This window comes from Phaethon aethereus (assembly GCF_964289735.1).
Source record: "Phaethon aethereus genome assembly, chromosome: Z".
NCBI lineage: Eukaryota > Metazoa > Chordata > Aves > Phaethontiformes > Phaethontidae > Phaethon > Phaethon aethereus.
In genome coordinates this window covers 30,301,530-30,328,710 of record NC_138577.1, presented here as the reverse complement: position 1 = coordinate 30,328,710, position 27,181 = coordinate 30,301,530, and the positions used below count along the sequence as shown (strand labels likewise).

At 41.8% G+C, this 27,181-nt stretch overlaps 1 protein-coding gene across 2 annotated transcripts in view; it reads left to right on the top strand.

The window, feature by feature from the left end:
• TNPO1 (transportin 1) overlaps positions 1-27,181 on the top strand; it is a gene marked incomplete at both ends in the record, with an annotated part of 59,316 nt that overhangs the window by 1,643 nt on the left and 30,492 nt on the right. For both annotated transcript variants that reach the window (XM_082013210.1, XM_082013209.1), the window contains 4 exons: positions 2,456-2,531; positions 16,904-17,053; positions 23,046-23,152; positions 24,226-24,359. In XM_082013210.1, the coding sequence (XP_081869336.1) occupies positions 2,456-2,531; positions 16,904-17,053; positions 23,046-23,152; positions 24,226-24,359 (467 nt within the window). The remainder of the gene's footprint in view (positions 1-2,455; positions 2,532-16,903; positions 17,054-23,045; positions 23,153-24,225; positions 24,360-27,181) is intronic.

Here is a 27,181-nt window from a genome sequence, read left to right as displayed (position 1 = left end):
ATTAAGTCTCTATTAAATACTATTCTTTCAGTTCTTTCTGCTCACTTCTTCTGCTGGTTCCTACTTGATCCATTGAAATTCACAGTTGTTAGTAATGTTCAACTGACTGTTTTGGTGATTATGTTTCTGAAGCTTGGAGAAAGATAAATTTCTAAATGTACTACCTTACTTGGCTGTGTGTTTCACAGCAAAGCAGCTTATGGATGTGATAAGTATGCTTTACTCTTTTATTAAATGGAGAGAGAGGAGGCTTTTCTAGCAAAGTTACTACTTGATGCAAACAGCCTAATGAATTGAGTTTGCATGGCAAGGTTTTGGTAGCAGGGAGGCTGCAGGGGTAGCTTCTGTGAGAAGCTGCTGGAAGCTTCCTACATGTCTGATAGAGCCAAGGCCAGCCGGCTCCAAGACAGACCCGCTGCTGGCCAAGGCCATCAGTGAGGGTGGTAGTGCCATTGTGGTAACAGATTTAAGAAGGGGGGAAAAAAACCCCAACCTAGCACACAACAATGGCAACTGAAGAGAGTACTGAAAATATGGAACAACTCTGCGAACACCGAGGTCAGCGAAGAAGGAGGGCGAGGAGGTGCTCCAGGTGCCAGAGCAGAGATTCTCCTGCAGCCTGTGGTGGAGGCCACAGGGAGGCAGGCTGTCCCTGTGCAGCCCGTGGAGCAGATCTCCACCTGCAGCCCATAGAGGAACCCACATGTGAGCAGGTGGATGCCTGAGGGAGGCTGTGGCCCTGTGGGAAGCCTGGACTGACTGGAGCAAGCTCCTGGCAGGACCTGTGGACCAATACGGGGAGGAGCCCATGTTGTAGCAGGTTTTCTGACAGGACTTGTGATCCTGCAGGGGATCCACACTGGAGCAGTCTGTTCCTGGAGAGCTGCACCCCATGGAAGGGACCCATGCTGGAGCAGTCCATGAAGAACTGCAGCCTGGGGGAAGGACTCATGTTGGAGAAGTTCATGGAGGACTCTTTCTGGTTGGAGGGACCCCGTTCTAGAGAAGGGGAAGAATGTGAGGAGTCTTCCCCCTGAGGAGGAAGTTGCAGCTGAGACAATGTGTGATGAACTGACCACAACTCCCATTCCCCATCCCCCTGTAATGCTTGGGGGGAGGAGGGAGAGAAATCAGGAGTCAAGTTGAGCCCAGGAGTAAGGGGGGGGCGGGGCGGGTGGGAGCGGGGAAGGTGTTGTAAGATTTGGTTCTAGTTCTCATTATCCTACTCTGATTTGATTGGAAATAAATTAATTTTCCCCAGGTTGAGTCTATTTTATGTGTGAGGGTAATTGCTGAATGATCTCTTTCTGTCCTTATCTTGACCCAGAAGCTTTTCATTACATTTTCTCTCCCCTGTCCAGATGAGGCAGGGAGTGATAGAGCAGCTTTGATGGGCACCTGGTGTTCAGCCAGGGTCACCCACCACACCTAAGTATCTAAAAATGGAGTACCTTAAGTTTGTGGTTCAGACAGTGGCTGTTGGTCATTGGAAGGAAATTGATCCTTTTAGAACTGGAAGGGATTTACTGAAGATCAAGTCTTAACATGCATATATTTGGCTAAGGTCCAGCTACTTTGAATGTTAAGAGATTTAGCTAAACAACAAGTAAAGTAAACGCCTAGGAAGCATATAATCTTACTTCTAAAAGTAATTTTTTAAGTGTCTTGATTTTTTGCTATACTAATGATAGCTAGTAGGTTTAGTAGCTTAGAGATCACACTGCACTGACTTAAAGTTATTGTTGAGCAGAATATCTGTTAGTGAGAACAGGATACAAGGGAAATGCCAGATCCCTGCTCTAGCCAAGCAGTAGCAGAATACTGGGAAACTTGAGGCAGAAGTAATGACAAATTTTAGGAAAAACAACTACATACCTTCACAGCTGTTCAGAAACATAATAATTCTTCCTGCAACTAAGGAGTGTTTTGTCATTCGGGGTTTTTTAATGAGACTGGTAAGCATGAACTTCTTGGTACAACTATCTGTGCCTTTACAATTAAACAGGTTCTCATTGCTGAAAGCTCAGGCTGTGGCTAGTTAGCATCATAAAGAAGTATATGTCTAATATTAAAATGAGTAGCTTATCAGAGAAAAGATGTATTATGGGATTGAGTCTCAGTGGATTCCTTAGGTTTGGCAGACTTCTAAGTGTAAATATTGAAATCCAAAACTATACAGAGGAAGCTTTTTTAGTGCCTTTACAGATATTTTTGAGGATCTATTAATTTGTGTCTGTCCCTAGATTTTTTTCAGATTTCCCCATAACAAGGGGCTATTGCTTCAGTAAGAAAATTAGAGAAACTGTTTTTTAGATTGTTCATACTCTGTATATTTTGAGCTTTTAGTCACAACTGATTGAAGTGATGCAGCAGTACATAACTCATTTAATAATCTTTGTATCCAGGAAACTATAACTGTTATGTGTGCAGATTCCTTAACAGTTTCTCTCTTCAGAAACTAGAACAACTTAATCAGTATCCAGACTTCAACAACTACCTGATTTTTGTTCTTACGAAATTGAAGTCTGAAGGTAAGTTCTTGAGATATTGACTGTTTTATTCTATTTTTTTGCCTTTTTTAAAATTTATTTTATTTAGCTTGAAAGAAACAGGAAGCTCATGCCTATAGTCAGTTTGCTGGTTAGTTGAGCTCCATAGTCATGTAGAACTTGTTTATTCTCTCAGGAGTCTTTGTGGAAAAAAAATCTGATAATTTATTTGTGCTTGTAGTTTCAGCCTTGGGATAGATTCCTTTTTAATTGTCCTGTGAAATCTTCCCAGAAATGTTGGAGCATCATACCTCTATCAGACTGCAGTGAAATTCTGGAATAACTTTGAATCATGACTATACACATTATAAAACATGCTGCTAAATTTAGTTATGGTAATGATCTCCCTAGTAATGAGACTGTTAAACATATACTAGAGTTGTCTGAAGATGATGTCTGTCAGAATCTTCATTCTGAAGTCTTAATTCTAGCAAAATAGTTAGAAATCAACTGCCTACTTACTGTTGTCTTATGAATGTTACAACAAACTGCATATGGCATACTGTGTAGTCTCTACCAGTTGGTAAATTCAGACAATTCATTATTAATGATCAGGGTGTGTGAAAGATTCTTTCCAGTGTACTACAGCTACTGATATTTGAGGTCTTTGACAGTGAAAGAAATTTGTTTGAAGATCTGTTTTGGCACATGTGGCAGCTTTACATTTTTTTGTAATTAATGTGTTCGATTGTTTGGGTTGTTTTCTCAGGCTTTTTCCTTAGTGTCCTGCTGCCAGTGCTTTTTCTGCCTTCTAGTGTTTCACCTCTGAGTTTCTGGATCTTGCTTTTTTCCCTTTGAATTAGATTTTTACTTACATGTGTCCCTGTAACATTCAAAGAATCAGCAAGAACATTTATCTTAAGTTTTAACTAGTTTTTTTGTTGTACTGTCAGCTTAATTCAGGAGGAGGGAAATGGAAGGGAGGGAGAAAGTATATTTTCATGTTTGAAGTTGGAGTATATCCCAATGTTTTTGTGTGTGCTATGTAGGAAGTCTCCTGATCACCTGTAAGGCCTTAGGTGACCTCAAGTACGAGAGAGATATTTCAAGACCTGGTTGATACACATCAACCAGGGTATTAAATTTTTGAGCAAGGTGCCAGTGTAGATACAGCATGTGCTTTATACCATCAACAGGAAAATGAAAAGCAGAGTGAGTCTGGTAGTGGGATCTGGAGTCTGTACAAAGGGTATAATGAGAAGAGTGTTCCAGTTTTTTTCCCAAATTTGTTTTCTAACACTGCCTTACTTGCTAATTTCCCCTTCATTCTGTTCTAAAAGTCTGCCAATTTCTAAATGTCATGTTACCTTCTTGGGTAGGACTAATAAGGGACAGTGGAAGACTGTTGGTTGGATTTGCTTTGAATCCAACCAACAGCCCTCCATAGTCCTTCATTAGTCGTGCCCAAGCAAGGTAAAGAGGTCGTTCATTAGAACTGCTATTCAGTAGCTACAATACTCTTGCATCCTCTTTTGGACCAGGGGAAAATGTGATGGACTCATCAGTTAGATAACTCTCTTCAGTACAACTGGGAGAACAGTCTTTCCTTTCCCATCCTGAAGAGGGTTCTGTTGGTGGTCTGTCCTACAGCCTTGCCAAGTTTGTTGGGTATGGGAAAGAACTAGTGTGCTTCACACCACAGATCAAAGCATAGATAGTCATAGCATTGGAAGTTCATGTTTCTGTTGTTGCCATGCCATCCCAGCAGGAGAAGCCATGAAAATAAGCTTCTAGCATCACTGACAGCTTACTCAATAAAAATTAAGGTGTTTGATAATGCATGAGGAAAAAGAGCTTGGTTAGGTCATGAGACTAACCTTTGATTCAGTTTTTGCCACTGTTGAAACCAGTACTGAGGAAACTGCTTAAGGATACGTTTAGGTGACAGCTCCTGAATGTTGGAATTCTGTAATGGTTCATTGAAATGTGAGTTAAATAGCCTCATTTTACTGCAGTGGGGGCTGTACCAAATTATCTTTGGCCTGAGTATTAGGTCTCTGCAAACAAATAACTTTGCTTGCAAAGCTGTCTGTTTCACTGGGGCCTGCCTCTAAGATACTTAGGTAAACCTTATTTATTTGTAGGGAATGTGTTTTGTTTTAGTATCAGGGGTATTTTCTATTGCAAAAACTATAACTTCTTTTTTCCTCCATTGTTAGCTTTATCAGGCTTCTGTGTTTGAATGCTTGTGACTTACTGGTTTTAGGTCTATTGTGGTACTCCTATGCACATGCGGTGGTTTTCTTGGGTTTGTTTTTAAATTCTGTGTACCTTGTCAAGCTTGGGTCTTCCTGGAAACAAGTGTTGCCCTGCTACCACTTCATCAAGGAAATTATATGGCCTGGCTTGCAACTATGGCATATACATGCTCTGGCTTTGAGCACTTGCTTTTTTTTTTTTTCTTTTAACTAGTGTTCATTTCTAAAGATAGTGTTGTGAATCTGGACAAACCCAAATGTTACAAATATCACAGAATATAAGAAATGTCAAGGAAGTAGCATTCAGTTCTGGAAGTCAGACAGTAGGCAGACTGATGGAATAAAATATGATCCCAAGCCATTAAGGGTAGGTCTCTGGAATGTACCTCCCAGGAAGCATGGTGCTCAGATCTTCCTTAGTTGGGTGAGATGGAGTCCAGATTAACGGAAAAATATCTCAATGAAAGAAGCTTGGTTTTACTAATTTATCTGTAAATTAAATTATTACTTAGCTGTTCTTTTAGTTTTAGCTGTTCCTTCTTGGTTTGGCAGGTATAAAACCTTGCAGATAATGTAGTGGCACTGCACTGACTTACTGTTGGTTTGGTGGTGTTTTGGTGGTGATTTTTCTTTTCTGCTGTCCCCTGAGCTGAGCTCAGAATCCTGTAGGCTTCTGTATTCTGTTAATGAGTTGTTTTCTGGAGTGCGTGCATGTTGCTGCTGCTTCTCAGGTCACTTTCTGTATTTTGTGTGGTTGACTGAAACAATCCAGTGCTGCAAGGGAGTATCAGCTTTTCCTCTGTTGCTGTCTTAGCTTACCTGCAGCTTCCCTTCTTTGTTCCCAGTCATGCGTCTAAATCCTCTTTTCCTTGTTAGCATTTTTGCTTCTGTAGTCCAAACCTGTTCCCTTGAAGGAAAATATGAGAAAGTGTTGTCCTAATTGCAGCCTCCTTGCTGTCTTGCTGAGGCCAGTTCTAGCCTCTAGTTAAGGTACATTGAGGCAGTTGTCCAAGACATCTGAAGCATGAGGCAGGTCAGAGGAAGAACCACTAGGTGTCATAATACAGACAATTCATACTGTAAGTGGAAGTTCTGAGTTTGTTTCGGACCTCATCGACTAGAATGATGAAATTCCCAAAGTTGTCTGTTTCAAAGCCTTGCTTTGTTTATACCTTCTGTAAATTAATGTTTTTTCCCCATCTAAAATAGACTGACAGAAATAGCATCCTTCTTAATTCATCTGTCTTGTCCTTTTGTAGGACAACTTTGCCAATTCCTTGGTGTTTTCTTATTATTTTTAACCATGCTTTATCTCACGCAGCATCCTGAATTTGGTGAATGAGAAGTGGATCTGGCTTGTACTAAATTATCAAAAGAGGCTGTCCATTGTCATTCACCAAGAATACTCTTTAGTGTTCATAAATCTTAATTTGCCACTTTGGGAGCATTGAGTGTGATGACTCTGTCATAATCCTGCCATAATTTGTTGATGCAAGGTTGTATCAGCACACTGTGAGATGACAGGGCCTTACTTGCATCAGCGAGGACTACTGTGTTGCCTTCTGGTAGCATTTTTGTGTCCAACTCTAAGGAGAAACTAACTTGAGACTTTGTAATCTCTGCAGACTATTCCTGCTATGTTTCTGCATGTATCCATTCTTTGACAGTCATCTTCACACCTCTGAGCAAAAAAGGGAAGCTCTCTTTGTATGGGCTTAGAATTAATGTGGCATTCTACTTGGCCTGATGTTAGTGGGAGGTTTTATATCAAAATTGAAAGAACAGAAGTGGTGTCAAAGCTTACCACTTCTTAGGTAAGATTTGACATACCTGATTGTCTCTAATATGGTGAAAAAAAGAACAGAACGACTGGCACGGTATCTAGTCTTGTTAAGATTCAGACTGTCCATCCTTATTCCCAAAACACACATGTCCTTTCTCAGATCTACCTTTTGTCCTTCTTACACAAGAGAGAGAGGACATGACAGGTCCAGGTAGCTTTCTGCTGGCCTGTATAGCTGTAGTTACCTATCCTTTTGCAGCTATACAAGCCTTTGTGATTCTAATCTTGGACTGTGTTTTAGTGAATGACTCTTCTCCCTATCCTAATGCGGGAACTCTAGTCTTTGGTCTCGGAGTGTTATCTCAGGGGATTGGTCATGGCCTGGTGTAAGGCTGTTGCAGTCAACGATCAGAATACTTGAGATGAACTTTTAGGCTGAAGGTAAAAATGAGCTGGGATTGAGAACACTGCTTTAGTACTTTTGTCATAGGCTTTAAGGATGGTTTTTAAGTTTATTTCCAAAATGCTTTGGAATTTTATAACCCAGTTGAAGACAGAGCAGTGTCACTGCAACTCTGTCTTGTTCATGTGATGACTTAGTCATTCCAAGTACCTTACTTTGACATGGAACATTACCATGGAGGAAGGTCCTGTTCTCATCCCCCCGAGTTTTTGTTTCAACAGAAGTCCACACAGATGGTAATTTATTTTCTGGTAATCATGACACTAATAATTCATCTAGCCCTGCAAGCAGAATTTGAAATGGCTTTTTATAAACTGGTACTGGGATCCAAAGTGGTCTTGTGGGTTTGATGTGAATGTTTTATGATAAGTATTGGAATTTAAACTTGACCTGGACAGCAGTTTTCACGAGTCCTTTCCACTGTGAACTTTTCGTAGCATGTTGGTGTTGAAAGGTCTTTGAAGCTGAGCAAGAAAAAGACTATTGTGTGAGATCAGGTATTAATTTTCCAGCTACCAGTTTGAGGAAGGTATCTTTTATGAGCAGGATTAATCCAGAAAAGTGGTTCAGCAGCTTTAACTATTTAATTAAAACAAATGCCCCCCTACCACTCACCCCCCATTACCATCATCCCGCATTATGTCATTATTAACTATATACTAAAATAACTGTCAAGGAGTGAATCTGCATTACAATTCAGAGGTTAGTCAGATTAAATGTACCTTTGCAGTTTAAAATGCTGCATAACATATGTAGTGTCCTACTTAACAACAAAACATTTTTTCCTTAAATTCAGATGTACAAAGAATTACAAAAAGTTAAGCCTGACTGGGTTTTAGTAATTAATGCATAAAGTAATTGAGGTGTATAAGTATCTTGAGGGAAACCAAGTTATGAGATAATGAATTTTATCAGATCATTAAGAATTCCATGGTTTTTCCCTGTATGCTTGCTAATTCTTCCTTTATATGCCTCTGTAGGGATATTTTAGTGCAGATTTAAAGAAAAGGCTTCTCCTAAGTAGTTGTATGGCATATGTACCACATGTGAGAAATAACAAATTATTTATTTCAAGTCTGGAAAGAAGCTTTGACATTATCCAGTGGATTGCATTATGTTATTCAATGCTTCAGGATTGCTTTCCTGAAGCTCCTTATTCTAAGTATCCAGAATCAGAGTGTGGGATCTCCATTATTATCTCTTTCCCTATCCCTGAAGCCCATACAAGGAAAATGCTGAAAAAGAGCAAGTGAAATAACAAGCTTCTTGATCATAGAGAAGATTTCCAAAGAGCTACCGGGCATGAATCTTCCCCCTCAACATATACAATGGTCTTTGAGTAGTTGCTTTGAGTCTGGGGCTGCTGCCTGGGAATTTGCTTGTATCCAGAAGAAATAAAAATGCTCCTGAACATACCTGCAAGAGGTCCCAGGGAGCTAACAGGAATGGAACAGCCTCTAATGTTGCCAAAACTCCTCAGGTGTCTACCTTGGAGGAGTCTAGGGCTGCTGCCTGGGAATTCACCTATCTCCAGAGGTGAATTCCCAGAAGATGCCTAGGAGAATTCCTGGGGACCTACAGGCCATGAGCTTTCCCTCAACATCCAAAATGCTCTTCGGGTAGATACCCTAGAGTCTGGGGCTGCTGCCTGGGAATTCACCTGTCTCCAGAGGAGGCCAGTGCACTCCTGGAGATACCTGTTTCTAGGCTTCTGCAAGGTGACCACCTGAGGAGCCTTGTGTATGCTAGAAGGAGGTCCATGTGCTGTACCTTGCTGGGAGTCCTCCCAGGCAGCTTTGGAGTGTTTTGGCCTATTGACTAGCCTAGTGCCTTCATGTACTTAATCATATTGGTTTAGGTTCTTCAAAAGTGCTGTTCACTGTAAGCATTTTGGGGGTGAGTCTTGGAATATATTTTTCTCTTAAGTAGCTTGTGGAGAGAAAGGACAGAGGTTGTCAGGCTTTCCCTTGATTCTTAAGGGGGGTAAGTTTTGGGGGGGGGGGGTAAGTTGGAGGTATTTAGCCAGTTATTTGAAGCCTTTCCTTAGTGTGTCTTATGAGCTGAATGTAGTCTGCTTCAAGGGGTATTTCTTTGTATGCTTTAAGTCAAACTCTTTTACTCAGTAATGTTTGGTTGTTTCTCATGTCAAATCTAACTGTGCTTACAATGTAACTATCAAGCATCAACATGTGGTATTTTCCAATAGAAAGGGAAACTTTCACTGATGTGATTTCTAAAGGTACTTCTGTCCATCAAGCAGTACTTGATTCAGTGCAGTTCTGAGGTGCCTTCTACCTGAAAAAATGGTGCCTCCTACTCAACAAGGCTATGTGCTGGTGTCTGATTTAGACTATGATGGCTCCTATGAAGTAACATTACCACCTCTTTCTAGATTTTCAGAAAACAGACTTGTTGTGAGGCATTAGGATGATATAACAGTTCCGCTGTGTTTGTTATCTTGCAGTGCTGGGGCAGATGCAATTGGTTAGCTGAACACTTTTATGAAGCTGAATGTAGCCTTATAAAAGAAAGTCTATTAGTACTTCCCATGTGCAAGTAAAAGCACCTTTCCTTTAATGCCAAAAGGGCCTGGAACCCAGAAAATACCCAAATATTTTTCAATACCACCAATAATAGTACCCATAGTGTTTTTGGCCAGCTCCAGAATTGAGTATACTTACTGAAAGCAATCTAAAGAGCCATGTAAAGGCACATCTTGATCCCACAGTTTGATGCTAGTATCAATAACTGGCTAAGCATTGCTACTGCTTTTGCAAAGCATTTTAAACTTTTATTCTGCTTCTATAATGACATAATTCTCACTTTTCAGAACCACATGAAGATTTTACTCAGTTTGTGCCTTCTGCCTTCAAAAGGTATTCAGGAGCAGCAGTGCCCTGACAGAGTCATAAGTACCAATGATGACTGCAGTTTGCATTCAGCTCAGTATAGGCAGCTTATAACAGCTTAGCCCTGCAGCACTGGAGTGGGCAATGCCTTTCCTTCCTAGTGAGGTTATCTGCTTCATCTGTGAAGTGGCACACACTGGCTGTTCAAGCAAGTACAGATTCAACAGTACTAATTTTTATTTTGGTATCTCCAAGGAAAAAGCATTTACATCAAGTGATGGAAGTTATTCTCTGCATCAGTAGATATACTACTGTTCAGAGTTAATTCTGACTGGCAAGCTTTAAATCTCAGGAGCTTTAAGCACTCCAAAGCAGCAAGCACTCACAGTTCCCCTTCATTTTCCTCCCTCCCGAAGAAAGCAGGCTGATGAAGTAATAGGTAGAAACTGAAAACTAAAGAGACTGAAGATGGATTTCAAATGACTTGGAAGAGTAAGAGCAGCATGGTCTCATATGTGCTTTTAGCATGTGGTCAGTTCTTTTAGCAATCTAGGAAGTTATGTGCTAAGGAAGAGAGGATGAAAAGGCATGGTGAAACAAATGCTCACCTGGACTTGCAGGTGAGCTATAAAACCCTTGTTGCTTTCACATATGCACACTATGACATACAAACCCTCATCAGAGGAAATATGGCTGGTTTAGGATACATTCTAGTTCTTAAAAGTACCGATTGATATTTGTAATGCAGGTGTGTGTCCATTTTCTGTATGTAAACCATTAAAATCTGGAACTAGTATTGCAGTTTTGCAACAGAATTGAAAATTTACCAATACCAAATGATGATTATGTGATATGGTTTTATCATAAAGTCAGGCAATGTGAGAGGGGAATCTTCCACTGATGAACTGATTTGGCACCAACAATGGTATCAAATGCCAGAGGTTTGCTTTGCTTTCTTTTTTCTTGTACTGGATGTTCTTGTCAACTCTCTATACTGCCAGGCTGACTGAGGTAGGAGGCAAGACTGCAATCTTGTTTGATGGCTGAAGCATATGGCTGACAGAACTTATCATAGAACCTATGAAAACTAAGGAGTGTTTTACTCAGCTTTTAGGCCATCTGCCTGTAATCTTGGTGTTACAGCAAGAAGTCCATCCAGACCTATATTACTCTCTTCTGACAGTGTAGCTGTTAAGTTGTTGAACACCCTGGATTCCATAAATATCCTTGTCTCTCTAGCTCAGTGGTTGATGTTTGTTTAGCAATAAGTCAATCTTTGTGATTTCTGCTAGTTACCTCTCAGTATGGTGATAATGGGTTTTGCTTTTTGATTTTGATCTTTTTTTCTGCTTCATGAATTTATTTAAGAGAACCAACTTTCACTATGAATCCCATGGAATCTTTGTGGTGGGTCTGGGATAAACACTTACTGTGAAGAATAGTCTTTCTGTTATCTTGGCTAAAGGAATGGATTTAAGATGTTTCATCCTGCTACATACCATAAGAAAGAAAAGAAAGAAAAAAGTGGTGCTGAAGTTTCACCTTCATGTGACCTTGATTTTTATTGAAACCAGCTGGCTAGTCTGCCTGTTTCTGACACAAGGAACTTAGCATCTGTATCTCTGCTTGGTTAAATTGAAGCTGTTGCCTTGTCCCCTTTGTAATTGCAGCCAGGCATTCTAAAGGATTAATGTTTTTCCTTAATGCATGGTTTAATATTTCCATGCTGGAGTTTATACTAATATTGGCTAATGTTCCATATTCTAATCAGACTTTGGCTGGCACTCTGACTTCTTTCACCCCAAAAAGCTACTGCTGGCTAATACAGAATGAGTAACTATTGTATTCTGTGTCTAACTGGCTGCTGACAATGATGGTTTATTGTGGCTTGCAAGGGTTTTAAGTCATGTGGAAATTACAGGAAGACTTGTTTGGTTTCCTTCCTTGCCAGGCACAACTTTAAGTCTTAATAATAATTTACAGAGGACTGGATTTCTTGGAGGTGTATGTACCTATCAACAGATTACAGTTATGTAAAGCAATCAGAGTTTGACATACTATCTTGGTGTAAGAGTTGATTTGGAGGTTTTACTTTTAATTCAGAGAGTATTTCAGGCAAACCTGAGACTGATCAAGAGTTGAAATAAAAACTTCTTTTTTTAGGTTATTCTTCACCTGGTCTTTATTAATGATACCTTCCAAACTTTAAGCAAAATTACTTGATTTGACTTGCCAAATAATAATAGTAATACTTGTCAATCTCACAAGTGAGTTCTGTAGTTGAGAAGTTTGTCCACTCATCCAATCTTTAATATTATTATTCAAAATAATAACCTTTCCCTCCCTCCTTGTCCATTCTCTGAGAAGAGTTTTTGGCCCTTGAAATGCAGTGCTGTGCAAGTGGAATGACTTAGTTTTGTATTGTTTAGAAGTTGGTGGGTATTTAAAACCTATAGTGTAGGTGAAGTTACAGAATTGTTTCAAATATGTATGCACAGGGTGGCTCCTGGTTTATAAAGTTAGTGAATTCTATGTAGAGGATATGTTTGCTTGTAAATCATCTATAGTTATGGAGCATGAATAATGCTTCTTTAGGAGAACTGAAAAACGAACATAAAAACAAGATTAGAAAGTATATGATGAGAATCTGGTTTTGACAGTCAAAATCAGTTTATTAAAATGAATTTTAATTTCTGATTAAATTAATTTAATTTCTGATTAAATTCTGGGGCGGTTTACACGGCACCGGGCCTCCTCGCAGCTGATGGAGTGCAACTGACGCCAAGGGGCAAAAGGATTCTTGCTCGTGAGCTGGCAGGCCTCATTGAGAGGGCTTTAAACTAGATTTGGAGGGGGGAGGGGCTAAAACCAGGCTCACTAGAGTTGAACCTAGGGGTAGGTTCAACGTGCCAGAGTTGAAATCGATAGCCCAGCTCAGGTGCCTCTACACCAATGCACGCAGCATGGGCACCAAACAGGAGGAGCTGGAAGCCATTGTGCAGCGCGACAGCTATGACGTAGTTGCCATCACAGAAACATGGTGGGATGCTTCTTATGACTGGAGTGCTGCAATGGATGGCTATAAGCTCTTCCGAAGGGATAGGCAGGGAAGGAGAGGCGGTGGGGTGGCTCTGTATGTTAGGGAGTGTTTTGATTGCATAGAAATCGAAGATTGTGAAGACCAAGTAGAGTGCTTGTGGGTAAGGATGAGGGGGAAGGCCAATGAGGCAGATATCCTGCTGGGAGTCTGTTACAGGCCACCCAACCAGGATGAAGAGACGGATGAGACATTCTATAAGCGACTGGCGGAGGTCTCGCATTTGCTGGCCCTTGTTCTTGTGGGGGACTTCAACCTACCGGACATCTGCTGGAAGTATAACACGGCAGAGAGGAAACAGTCTAGGAGGTTCCTGGAGTGTGTGGAGGATAACTTCCTGATGCAGCTGGTGAGTGAGCCCACCAGGGGAGGTGCCTTGCTGGACCTGCTCTTTACAAACAGAGAAGGACTGGTGAGAGATGTGGTGGTCGGAGGCCGTCTTGGGCTTAGCGACCACGACATGATAGAATTCTCGGTTGTGAGGGAAGTAAGGAGAGGGGTCAGCAAAACTGCTATCATGGACTTCCGGAGGGCAGACTTTGGCCTGTTCAGGTCACTGGTTGAGAGAGTCCCTTGGGAGACAGTCCTGAAGGACAAAGGGTCCAGGAAGGCTGGACAGTCTTCAAGAAGGAAATCTTAAAGGCGCAGGAGCAGGCGGTCCCCATGTGCTGTAAGAAGAGCTGGCAGGGAAGGCGACTGGCCTGGCTGACTTGCTGGGACTCAGGGAAAAGAGGAGAGTTTATCACCTCTGGAAGAAGGGGCAGGCAACTCACGAAGAGTACAAGGATCTCGTTAGGTCAAGCAGGGACAAAATTAGAAAGGCAAAAGCCCAGCTAGAGCTCAGTCTGGCCACAATCGTAAAGGATAATAAAAAATGTTTTTACAAATATATTAACAACAAAAAGAGAGGCAAGGAGAATCTCCATCCCCTACTGGATATGGCGGGGAACATTGTCTCCAAGGACGAGGACAAGGCTGAGGTACTTAATGCCTTCTTCGCCTCAGTCTTTAATAGCCAGTCCAGGTATCCACAGGATATTCAGCCCCCTGAGCTGGAAGATGGGGATGGAGAGCACAATGTACTCCTCATAATCCAGGAGGAAGCAGTCAAGGACATGCTAAGCCACCTGGACACCCACAAGTCTATGGGGCCTGATGAGATCCACCCGAGAGTACTGAGAGAGCTGTTGGAGGAGCTTGCCAAGCCACTCTCCATCATTTATCAGCAGTCCTGGTTAACAGGGGAGGTCCCAGAAGACTGGAGGCTTGCCAATGTGACGCCCGTCTACAAGAAAGGTCGGAAGGAGGATCCTGGGAACTACAGGCCTGTCAGCCTGACCTCTGTACCAGGGAAGATTGTGGAGCGGTTGGTCTTGAGAGTGCTCACAGGGCGTCTGCAGGACAACCAAGGGCTCAGGCCCAGCCAGCATGGGTTCATGAAAGGCAGGTCCTGCTTGACCAACCTGATCTCCTTCTATGACCAGGTGACCCGCCTAGTGGATGAGGGAAAGGCTGTGGACGTTGTCTACCTGGACTTTAGTAAAGCCTTTGACAGCGTCTCCCACAGCTTTCTCCTGGAGAAACTGGCGGCTCGTGGCTTAGACGGGTTTACTCTTCGCTGGGTGAGGAACTGGCTGGATGGCCGAGCCCAGAGAGTTGTGGTGAACGGCGTTAAATCCGGCTGGCAGCCGGTCACAAGGGGTGTTCCCCAGGGCTCGGTTCTGGGGCCGGTCTTATTCAATATCTTTATTGATGATCTGGATGAGGGAATCGAGTGCTCCCTCAGTAAGTTTGCAGATGACACCAAGCTGGGTGGGAGTGTTGATCTGCTGGAGGGTAGGAGGGCTCTGCAGAGGGATCTGGACAGGCTGGATCGATGGGCAGAGGCCGACTGTATGAGGTTTAATAAGGCCAAGTGCAGGGTCCTGCACTTTGGCCACAACAACCCCATGCAACGCTACAGGCTTGGGGAGGAGTGGCTGGAGAGCAGCCCGGCAGAAAGGGACCTGGGGTGCTGGTTGACAGCCGGCTGAATATGAGCCGGCAGTGTGCCCAGGTGGCCAAGAAGGCCAACAGCATCCTGGCCTGTATCAGGAATAGTGCAGCCAGCAGGAGTAGGGAAGTGATTGTGCCCTTGTACTCAGCACTGGTGAGGCTGCACCTTGAATCCTGTGTTCAGTTTTGGGCCCCTCACTACAAGAAGGATGCTGAGGTGCTGGAGTGTGTCCAGAGAAGGGCAACGAAGCTGGTGAGGGTTCTGGAGCACAAGTCTTATGAGGAGCGGCTGAGGGAACTGGGGTTGTTTAGTCTGGAGAAGAGGAGGCTGAGAGGAGACCTTATCGCTCTCTACAACTACCTGAAAGGGGGTTGTGGCGACGAGGGTGTTGGTCTCTTCTCCCAAGTAACTAGTGATAGGACAAGAGGAAATGGCCTCAAGTTGCGCCAGGGGAGGTTTAGATTGGATATTAGGAAAAATTTCTTCACTGAGAGGGTGATCAGGCATTGGAACAGGCTGCCCAGGGAGGTGGTGGAGTCGCCATCTCTGGAAGTGTTCAAAAAACGTGTGGATGTGGCGCTTCAGGACATTGTTTAGGGGACATGGTGGTGCTGGATTAATGGTTGGACTTGATGATCTTAAAGGTCCTTTCCAACCTAGTGATTCTGTGATTCTGTGATCAGCCAAGCAAACCCCTCACCTGTTCTGAAAAGTGCTGTTCCTTTTCTAACTAGCACAGATCACAATAGAAACTACCTTTAAAGTTTGTCAGTCAGACATCATGGGTATACTGAGGGTCTTTGTGCTGTAATGCGGTTACTTTAGTTTGAAAGTACTTTATATTTGAAAGTGGTTTCTCTTATTTTGCTTATCCTTATTTCTGTTGGGATGTCAATAGTTTTGAAGGCCTTGGAGTAGATCCATGTGTAAACTAATTCCTGGCACAAAGGAGCTTTGAACGCCCGTATTTCTTACCTAAATCAGGGCTTCGTATAAAAAAAATTCAAACAAGTGGCTAAAATGCTAATTAAAATTAATTTCCTGCGCTGATTAGGATTGCTGTAAAGTGTAAATTTAAATTTTCTTACACCGTAAATTAATCCTTTCTATGTAGAACATCCAGACCTCACTTTCAGCATATTTCAGAAGTAATACCAAGTTATTCATGCCCTCAGCTGAAGAACCAAACATGAGTCTGCTCCAATATAAATGAAAAATCTAGGCTGTTCTCTTTCTATTCCTTCTCTTGTCTTAGTATTTTTGGAGAAATTTGCAGGCAAAAAGAGCTCAGTGAAAAGAACTCGCTGTTGCCTAAACTTAAATTCTTACTCAGTTCAGGTCAATTCTGATTGTTTTTTTTCTTAGGGTTCACACTATATAACACTTTTAATATTGTTTAAAGACTTTTTTCCCCTTCTACCTCTAATTATTAATTTAATAGATAATATAACACCCAGAATTAGAAAGGATTACAATACCTTATTTTGTAGAAAAATTGAACACTACTACTGTGGCAGTACGGGGTCGAGTATTTACTGCATATCCCTACATCACTTCTGTATCTTACCAAGGTGAAAGCAAGTTTGTCATCAATTTCTTACAGTATCAGCGTTGCAGCAAGCCAGTCAGTATAATCAGAATGTCTGAATGTCTTTGGCTGACCAATGTCTGTCATGAGTCTTCTATATCCTGTGACTTCAGATCTATTCCTTGCCTATATCTCTATACAAAGCTTTCTCTTAAAATGTAAAATTTGTTATACTGATATTCTAAGTTTGAATAACAGAAATAGTAAACTCTGAACCTGAAAAGCTTTGCTACATTGGTTGATGAGTGTTGTTGGAAGGAGAGATAAGGAAATTAATCTTAATATCTCTATATAAACTTTGCTGTTGTTGCATTGTTCTGGAAATCTGCCTTATTCCTATAAGCTGGTTGAAGGCTGACTGTAATTATTTTCTGTTGCAGATGAACCAACACGTTCCTTGAGTGGCCTCATCTTGAAGAATAATGTAAAAGCACATTTTCAGAACTTTCCCAATGGTGTAACTGACTTCATTAAAAGTGAATGTTTGAACAACATCGGTGATTCCTCCCCCTTAATTAGAGCTACTGTAGGTAAGTTTGCTCTTACTGCTGTCTTCTTCATACTAAAAATGTTACTGATACGGGTGAGAGCTGCACTAGTGATGTAAAGAGTTGCTGAACTCCTAAAACTGTTTGCTTCTGATAATTGTCACAACCTCACCATGTTTTAATGTTGATATTTATCTTTAGTGTGAATATACAAAAGTCACATTTACTCTTGCTTCCTATTCTCTTAGAACTGATTTAGCAATTCCGTTCATAATCTCTTGAAATGCAACTGAACATAAGTTTATTTGAATCTACTAAAATTGAGCTTGCTGCCAATTTCTATACCTAAAAACAGGAGCAAGGTAAAGGTCTGACTTCAGAACTATTTCAGTACTCTGCTTGCATCAATGAAACACTTCTGTTAGCTGATTTCTTGCGCCTTCCTCCCTCTTACGCACGCACATACATATCCCTTCAGGGAATCATCATACCATGCATAACAGATTCACATAATGAGTTTCTGTTTTTAAATAGCTTCTGTCAGAAGGCAGTAGATAGTGTTGTGTACGGAACATCATAGAATCATAGAATGGTTTGGGTTGGAAGGGACCTTAAAGATCATCTAGTTCCAGTGAGAAGTTTTTGATTTTGTAGATACCTTGTTTTAGTACACCTCTTCCATAAAATATGCATAATTGCATTATTTTTACTTCTTTCTAGGTAAAGTTGCTTTTCCTGTCTGCTTTTTGAGAATACAATTTCCTGCAATTACTAGGATGATTGTAATTTTCCTTATCCACTCAAAACTAGAAAAAAGTAAAATAAATATACATTTGAGTACAGCAGAGAAAATGGAGGTGGGTGTCAGTTCAGAAAGAAATTCAGCTTGTGTCAGCTGACTACTCTTATAAAATAATCTACCAGTTACTACTCCTCTAGAATCCTTTGCTTTTTCTATAGGATTCCTTCTCCAGACAAATGGGTTATGGACTAGAGAAAAATTCTCATCTCTTAGCTTTTTCCTGCTGTCTTGTTGCTTGTGAAGTTGCTTTACTATGAATTTTATTAATGTCACATTTTCTTAATGACAGTAGAAACAAGTCTTTGAGTGGCAGGGTACATTGTGATTTCAGGTTGTAGAAGTCACACTTGCTTGTTTGCTCATAGGAGTTGTCAATGGACTACAACGGAGCTGACTAAAGAATATATTCCATCTCCATTTGGATTGCTGTCTTAGGGTTGTTGGGGGTGGTAGTGTTTGTTTTCAAGTAGTTATTCTTTGATTTCTCCTAGTATGAATTGTTTGTGGATTAGTAGCTCAATTACTGTTCAGCTTTAAGTGATCCTTGCAGGGATTATTCAAGCATGTGTGAATTCTGAAGATGAGTAGCAACTGATGAACTGTATGCTTGTGTAAGAGTTGCTATTTAGTGCATGCTTTACAACCCACTGTTTGAAGTAATCAAAGTTTGAAGTTGGATCTATGTAACCTTCTGTCTTAACAGTGAGGTTGGTCTGGTACCCACTGGTCTCTTGGTACTAGCTAGGTGTAAATATTACTAGCTACCTAGGCTGCCTTGTTAGCATATGGATTGGCATGTGCTAGTTAGAGCTACTCTGAAATGTGTATGGGTTTTTGCAGCTCAAGCACTGTTAACTTCAAGATCCAATTGCAAATAAGATCTCTGGAATTCTGAGGAAGATGAGCAAGTACATAAAAATAGCAGCAGAGAAGATTTAATGCAGCATTCACTCTCCTTTGTGGTCTCTAGTATCTAGTGCTAACCAGACAAAAGCTGATACCTTTTGGCCAAGATGGAGGCAAGCTCATTAATCCCATCCTCAGAAGTCACCTCTGAGGAGAATGAGCATGGCAATAAGAGTTGAACTGTGACTTAGTACCAAATGGTAGCAACACATTGTTGCATCCTTACTTAGCTTTTCCCTATTTTAATCCCCAAATGAGTAACTGTGGAACTTCTGTACTGTGTGGTATAGGTTTTAAAACCTTATGGGCTAATGTTGAAATAAGGATTCAGGTTCAAAAAAGATGACTGCATGTGCTGAGGACCCACAAACTTACAAGGAAATAAATACATCTATTGAGGAAGTGTCTGTAACTGCTCTTAAAACTTTCTTGAGGATTCTAGTCTGGGCAGGATGTTAGTGTAGTTCCTGCTTAAAAGGAAGCTGTGGTGGGTTGACCCTGGCTGGATGCCAGGTGCCTATCAAAGCCCCTCAGCTGGACAGGGGAGATAAAATGTAATGAAAAGCTTGTGGGTCAAGATGAGGACAGGGAGAGATCATTCAGCAGTTACTATCACAGGTAAACCAGACTCAACTTGGGGAAAATTAATTTATTACCAAAAAAATCAGAGTAGGATAATGAGAAGTAAACCCAAATCTTAAAACACCTTCCCCCCCCACCCTTTCCTTCTTCCCAGGCTCAACTTCAATCCCAATTTTCTCTACCTCCTCCCCCTGAGCAGCACAGTGGGATGAGGAGTGGGGGTTGTAGTCAGTTTATTGCATGTTTCTCCTGCTCCTTCCTCCTCATATTTTTCCTCTGCTCCGGCATGGGGTACCTCCTGTGGAGGACTGTCTCCCACAAACTTCTCCAACATGAGTTCTTCCCACAGGCTGCAGTCCTTAATGAACTGCTCCAGCTTGGGACCCTTTCCATGCGGTGCAGTCGTTCAGGAACAGGTTGCTCCAGTGTGTGTCCCCTGTGGGGTCACAAGTCCTGCCAGCAAACCTGCTACAACATGGGCTCCTCTCTCCACAGGTCCTGCCAGGAGCTTGCTCCAATGCAGGCTTCCCACAGGGTCACAACCTCCTTCAGGCATCCACCTGCTCCACCATGGAGCTCCATGGGCTGCAGGAGCACAGCCTGCCTCACTGGCCTTCACCACAGGCTGCAGGGGAATCTCTGCTTCTGGTACCTGGAGCACCTCCTGCCCCTCCTTCTTCACTAACCCTAGTGTCTGCAGAGTTGTTGCTCTCACATGTTCTCACTTCTTTCTGTGTGCAGTTGTGCAGGGCTTTTTCCCCTTCTTAAATATGTTATAACAGAGGTGCTACCACCATCGCTGATGGGCTTGGCCTTGGCCAGCCGCAGGTCCATCCCAGAGCCAGCTGGCCTTGGCAGTGTCAGACAGAGAGGAAGCATATAGCAGCTTCTCACAGAAGCCACCCCTGCAGCCCCCCTGCTACCAAAACCTTGCCATGCAAACCCAGTACACAGTCTGGGGAAATAGTTTTGAGTGAGTAGCAGCGGAACTGGAGAGCTTCACAGCAGAAGGAATGTGCAAGCTAGTGATTGCCCTATAATGGGGAATTTTGTTATGAAGTTCAGCTTTTTAGAATCAAGGTGTTCAGAAATCAACTTTAGGAGATATGGAGGCAAAAGGCCACCCTAAAACACCCAGCCTTGCCCTTGTCCTGTTATTGGCATGAGAGTACTGAAGCATAGCTGCTTTTTCTGTGTTCAGCTTTTTATTGTAGAATTGGTGTCGTGAACTGGAGTTGCATGTAATTGAAACAGTGATATAAATGATGCTGTCATGACAACTACCCTTATGTTTCTAATAATTTCTGACATCCCTCCAGAGTTAGTTCTCTTGTATGTTTACTGCTCAATTAGTGCAGCTGCTACATTCATTAGGTTTCACATTTGCAAAGCGAGATATCAACAGTTTATGTAATACTGTTTTGAAGCTTATTCCAAATCAAAAATCATCTTTATAAAGACTTTCTGTTTCAGATTTCTAACACTGCAGCTTAGTATGTTGGTCAGAAGCAAGTGCCTGTTTTAACTGGCAACTCTATCCCAAACCTGTCAAAAAGCTGTCAAGCTACTAAACTGATTATTTCTTTACTTTGATTATTCTTCTAATGTCCATATTTCTATGTTTGAAGTGTGGCAGAGAAAGCCACAAAGGCTAATCTCTGGTGTCTTCTGTTATGTGCTGGCCAAATAAAGCAGCAGGTGGGTGGGAAAAATTCACATTTGAAAGAAGATGAAGCTCATTAGAAACCTATGAAGATTCCTTTTAACATGAACATAAGTGCCTAAAACTTAATTTTATGTGTCTGTTTCCTTCTTGTTCTTAAAACCTTTTGCAAAGCTTCAAATGCTATATCTGTTGCTTCTAAGTTCCTGATGTTGTTATTTTTTTGTTCCCACTGAAGTGTCTCTTTTTCAGTTCAAAAACACTAGCAAGGTGGCTTCTTCTGTACAGACTTGCACGGAAAGTTCGCAATGACGTGTGTGGTCTGAACTGCATACATCTCTGTTGCAAGGGGCAGTGGCCTCAGGTCAATTCTTGCCTATGCATCTGGAAGTATTACCTCCTAGGTTACCTTGTTGCTGTCTGGGATAAGCATTTTGGAAGAACATTTAAGGTAGTTTTGAAATAGGTTTTCCTCCAGCTGTGAAAGCTTACACATACTACAAGTATAGCCAGACCATTTGCCATCCTCTGAAACCACTTCTAGGACCTTAAAAAGATCTTCAGCCAAGTCTTTTCCAAAACGACCTACCCCTTTGAGATTTATAATATAACTTCTGTCACATATTAGTCCAGCGGAGTTCCAGGAATTTCCTTCTTAATGTTTGTTTCTGAACTTGTGTTAAGTCTACAAACAAACGTGTGCCAGATCTAAGTTGAGGAGACAATTTTGCATTTTAAGTACTTTGACTAGGAGGCAAGAAAATTAATTTATTTTATTCTATTTGTGAAGTTCAGTTTAATTTAAAAAAGTGGATCATTAAGATCCAACAACAGTAAAATAATATTTTTTATTAATGCATCTGATGTTCTTTGCAGGACCATAATATTCAGGAGAAATGCAGTCTTTAAGACTCCATAGATCTCCATAGGCTTTGGGAATCTTTTCTATTCAGTTGCAGTTATGAAGATAACTGGATACAAACTACTTCTGGAGCTGTAAAATTGTGTTTTACCTCTGTCTTCAATTTTGCCCTATGTCTTTGTGGGTTCTCCAGCCTATTGCATCAAAGGAAACATGATGCAAAATATCTTTTAGTTACTGTGTGTCTTGTCCAGAATGTCCTTTGCTCTGTAATGTTGTCCTGTATTCTTGTGTATTTAACAGGAATTTTAACATTTTTATTCCAAAGAAAAATGATACATTGTGACTAGCTCAATGAAAAAGCTTAGGAAAGCTTTTTTCATCAGTTGTTGCTTGGGACATGACTAGTTGTAGTAGTATCAAGTTCTTCTGTGTTCATACTCATTAGAAGTAACTGTTAGTAGCACAACAGATTATGCTACCTGTTTCATTTTGTCTTGAGGCAAAATGGACTCATATACCGTCAGTCCTAGTTTATAAGCAGCCTTCCTTGTTCCTGTCACCTAATTAGTTTTTCCTGGGATTTCTGTATGTGCTGGAAACAGAATTAGTGACTCTTTGGGCTGACCAATCTGTTTGCTGGATCTCAATCAGCCAACCCCTACAGCTGATCACTGGATGACCTGCCATAGTGTGCAAGCTCTTAGTAGGTATCTCAGTCTTAGAATGTGTTCTTAATGTTTTGTGTAAACACCTTAAAGTTGTGAACACATAACTTAACAACTCGGTTGTAAGTTTATTGAATGACAGATTCCCACATTCATGCTTTTGTATCATAATATAAGAAGAGGTGACTTGAGGTGGATACTCTATATTTACTGGAGGTCAAGATTTGTACGGTGTTTAGTAAACTTAGAGCCAAAGCTGCCCTGCAGTGTTTGGGCAGGATTATTTCCTTAACTGGAGTTACTTTGTGCTTGATTTCTCACACCTGAGCCCTTCATGATAGCAGGAGGGAACAACCCACCTTTGCATTTCAAAGACGTTCAAATAACATTTGTAATTAAATGTACATCTTTTTATGCATGCCAGTTCTTAACAAAACAAGAAATTTCTTAACTCCTTAGATCTTTGAGGGGAGAAAAATGAGAAAAATTGGTATGAATGTTGTGAAGGAAATGAGATCTGACAATTTCCTTCATCCCTTTGATTCCTTTAGGCATTCTGATAACAACAATTGCCTCAAAAGGGGAATTACAGAATTGGCCTGAACTCTTACCAAAGCTTTGCAGCCTGTTGGATTCTGAAGATTACAATACTTGTGAGGTAAGGAGACTGACAGAAAATAGAAGATTATAATCTGAATTTGATTATTTTTATCTCTCTTCATAGACACTACACATGTAGTATTGTATGTGTATACATGCACATATATTCTTCTCAGAACAGTGGCTCAAATTTGATACTTTTTCTTCTACCTGCATTCCATGTTCTTACTGTTCATTCAAACAAATTTGTTTTCTTTGCACAAAAGCAGAATAAGACTGCAGGTGGGTAGTCGTAGCATCTCAACTGAGAAGTGTCCTGGAGTTACTACGCTGTGATGCCTAATTTTTTAAGCATCATCAAGCTGATCCTGAATTTTCTCTTACTTAAAAGTAGTGTTCCTTCTTTTTGTAACTCAATTTGGAAAAGCAATCTGTCATTGCTGTATCAGGGTGAAATTAACTGCTTTGTTCAGTGTGTGTGAAGGAAAATAAATAAATACCAACTTAACTGTTTTAAACTATGAGGAGAAAAAAAGCCTTGTCTGATTTGAAAAAATAAATATCTGTGATCACACAATTTTTAATTACTTGATACTGTCTCCATGAAAGTGTAAAGCATTTTGTATAAAATAATCCTCAGAGATAGGATAATGCTCCAAGATGCAATGCTGCTATGTAGTGTGTTAGTGCTGCTTTCTCAAGAAAAAGAAAAAAAGCTTGAAAATAAAACTCAAATTGACCATTTTGCCACATAACAAACAATGAAAGGAAGTACAATTATATATGTAATTAAATTGGATTCTTCTGCACCTGGACATTTCTTTCTCAAATAAGAACTAGCTTTTAAGGATTTTTAAAAACATGATTGAATAGATGAGTATTAAATACTAAAATTAAAATTACCACTTACCCATTACTGACTCACTGAGCTTGAGAGCTTGCAGATGCTGGTATAAAGTACTTAAATAAAAAGCCCATAACAATGTTTCTTTTTAACTCCATATTTAGTTAGCTGCATGTACTGTGCTAAACAGCTACATTTACTGTGTTGTGCTAAAATACCTGTTCTGTACAAAACCTGGGATTTTGCTTTCTTCAGAATGTGAAAGAAGATTTTATTTTTTTAAACAGGGTGCTTTTGGCGCTCTTCAGAAAATATGTGAAGATTCTGCTGAAATTTTGGATAGTGATGTATTAGACCGACCACTCAATATCATGATACCTAAGTTCTTGCAGTTCTTCAAGCACAGCAGTCCAAAAATAAGGTAGGTTTACATGCTGCACTACAGTTACCTGTTAAAATTTTAATTACATGAGCAGTAAGGTTGCTATTTTATAGAACTGTTTAAAACATGCTTTTTTAAATGATCCTGCAGAGATCCACAGAAATTCCATGCATCAGTAATTTCCATGTTTGTCTGCTTAGTTAATACAACAATCTCACCTCTTCATACGTCTTCCAAATGTACAATCAGACTATGATTTTGAAAATCAAACTTTCTTTTAAGTTCTTGCTTACAATTATGAAAAATTCAGTGCTGTGGATAGAACTTACTATCCTAATTAGAAAGAACAAGTTTGCATTCATTTTGTAATCACTTCAGCAATGGGAGAGTCAAAATTCTTTTGCTGACAATAGTTTTTGAGTTCTTGCAGAAAATTTTTTTCTGCTCTAACTGTTCCAAAACTTAGAAACTTTCTCTTTCAGCTGAATCAAATTAAATGGATTCGTCATCTTTTCACTGTAAAACTGTATTAAACTCCAAAGTAACAGAAGTACAGGATAGAAGAAAAATTCCAGCATTAAATTGTTACTGTTAATATTAATTATGAAGAACAGTAGCTTTTACCCTGAAATGAGCTAACAGTGTGCCCCTGCCACAAAGAATGCTAATGGTATCATGGGCTGGAGTGTTGCCAGCTGGTTAAGGGAGGTGATCCTTCCCCTTGTCTTCCATGTGAGGCACACCTGGAGTACTGTGTCTAATTCTGGGCTGTCTAGTGCAAGAGAGACATGGACATACTGGAGAGAGTCCAGCAAAGGACCATGAAGATGAAGGACCTGGAGCATCTCTCCTAGAGGAAATGCTGAGACAACTGGGACTGGGGGAGCTCATCAATGGATGTAAATACCTGAAAGGAGGGAGCAAAAAAGACATGGCCAGGCTCTTTCCAGTGCTGCCTAGTGACAGAACCAGAGGCAATGGGCACAAACTGAAACACAGCAGGTTCCCTCTGAACATCAGGAGGATCCCTGAGGAGCATTAGGGAGTGTGAGAGGGAGATAGATTGGTGGAGCCACACCCTGGCGGCCCTGAGGCAGGGGCAGCTGGTGGAGGCTCCACAAGCAGCAAGAGATCCCCTGTCCTCTTGCTGCTGGGCAGAAGGAGAGGACCTAAGAGATGAGGGGAAATGGAAGCAGGTCCCTCCTCAGAGAGGTCGGTGAATTCCCTCCCGGCCTCCCTCACCGTCCCAGCTGCCCTTACACAACAGGTATGGGGCTCTGGAACATGAGGGACAGGAACATGAGGACCCTGACGAAGGTCCGTCCGAGGGGGTGCCTAGGGTGAGTCAACGAGCCCCACGCATCAAGACGTCCTTAGTTAAGAAAAAGAGGAGGGTGATTGTTGTAGGTGACTCCCTCCTAAGGGGTACAGAGGGCCCAATATGTCGACCAGACCCAACTCACAGGGAAGTCTGCTGCCTCCCTGGGGCCTGGGTGAGAGAAGTCACCAGGAAACTCCCTGGTCTGGTTCGGCCCACTGATTACTACCCGCTGTTGGTCATGCAGGTTGGCAACGATGAGGTTGCGCTAAGAAGCCCAAAGGCAGTCAAAAAGGACTTGAGAGCACTGGGGCGACTGGTCAATGGAGCGGGAGCACAGGTAGTGTTTTCGTCAATCCCTTCAGTGACGGGGAAGAACGCTGAAAGGAACAGGAAAGCACACCTGATCAACACGTGGCTCAGGGGCTGGTGCCGTCATCAGAATTTTGGGTTTTTTGACCACGGGGCGGTTTATACGGCATCAGGCCTACTCGCAGCTGATGGAGTGCAACTGACGTCGAGGGGCAAAAGGATTCTTGCTCGTGAGCTGGCAGGCCTCATTGAGAGGGCTTTAAACTAGATTTGGAGGGGGGAGGGGCTAAAACCAGGCTCACTAGAGTTGAACCTAGGGGTAGGTTCAGCGTGCCAGAGTTGAAATCGATAGCCCAGCTCAGGTGCCTCTACACCAATGCATGCAGCATGGGCACCAAACAGGAGGAGCTGGAAGCCATTGTGCAGCGCGACAGCTATGATGTAGTTGCCATCGCAGAAACATGGTGGGGTGCTTCTCATGACTGGAGTGCTGCAATGGATGGCTATAAGCTCTTCCGAAGGGATAGGCAGGGAAGGAGAGGCGGTGGGGTGGCTCTGTATGTTAGGGAGTGTTTTGATTGCATAGAAATCGAAGATTGTGAAGACCAAGTAGAGTGCTTGTGGGTAAGGATGAGGGGGAAGGCCAATGAGGCAGATATCCTGCTGGGAGTCTGTTACAGGCCACCCAACCAGGATGAAGAGACAGATGAGACATTCTATAAGCGACTGGCGGAGGTCTCGCATTCGCTGGCCCTTGTTCTTGTGCAGGACTTCAACCTACCGGACATCTGCTGGAAGTATAACATGGCAGAGAGGAAACAGTCTAGGAGGTTCCTGGAGTGTGTGGAGGATAACTTCCTGACACAGCTGGTGAGTGAGCCCACCAGGGGAGATGCCTTACTGGACCTGCTGTTTACAAACAGAGAAGGACTGGTGAGAGATGTGGTGGTCGGAGGCCGTCTTGGGCTTAGCGACCACGACATGATAGAATTCTCGGTTGTGAGGGAAGTAAGGAGAGGGGTCAGCAAAACTGCTATCATGGACTTCCGGAGGGCAGACTTTGGCCTGTTCAGGTCACTGGTTGAGAGAGTCCCTTGGGAGACAGTCCTGAAGGACAAAGGGGTCCAGGAAGGCTGGACAGTCTTCAAGAAGGAAATCTTAAAGGCGCAGGAGCAGGCGGTCCCCATGTGTCGTAAGACGAGTTGGTGGGGAAGGCGACCGGCCTGGCTGA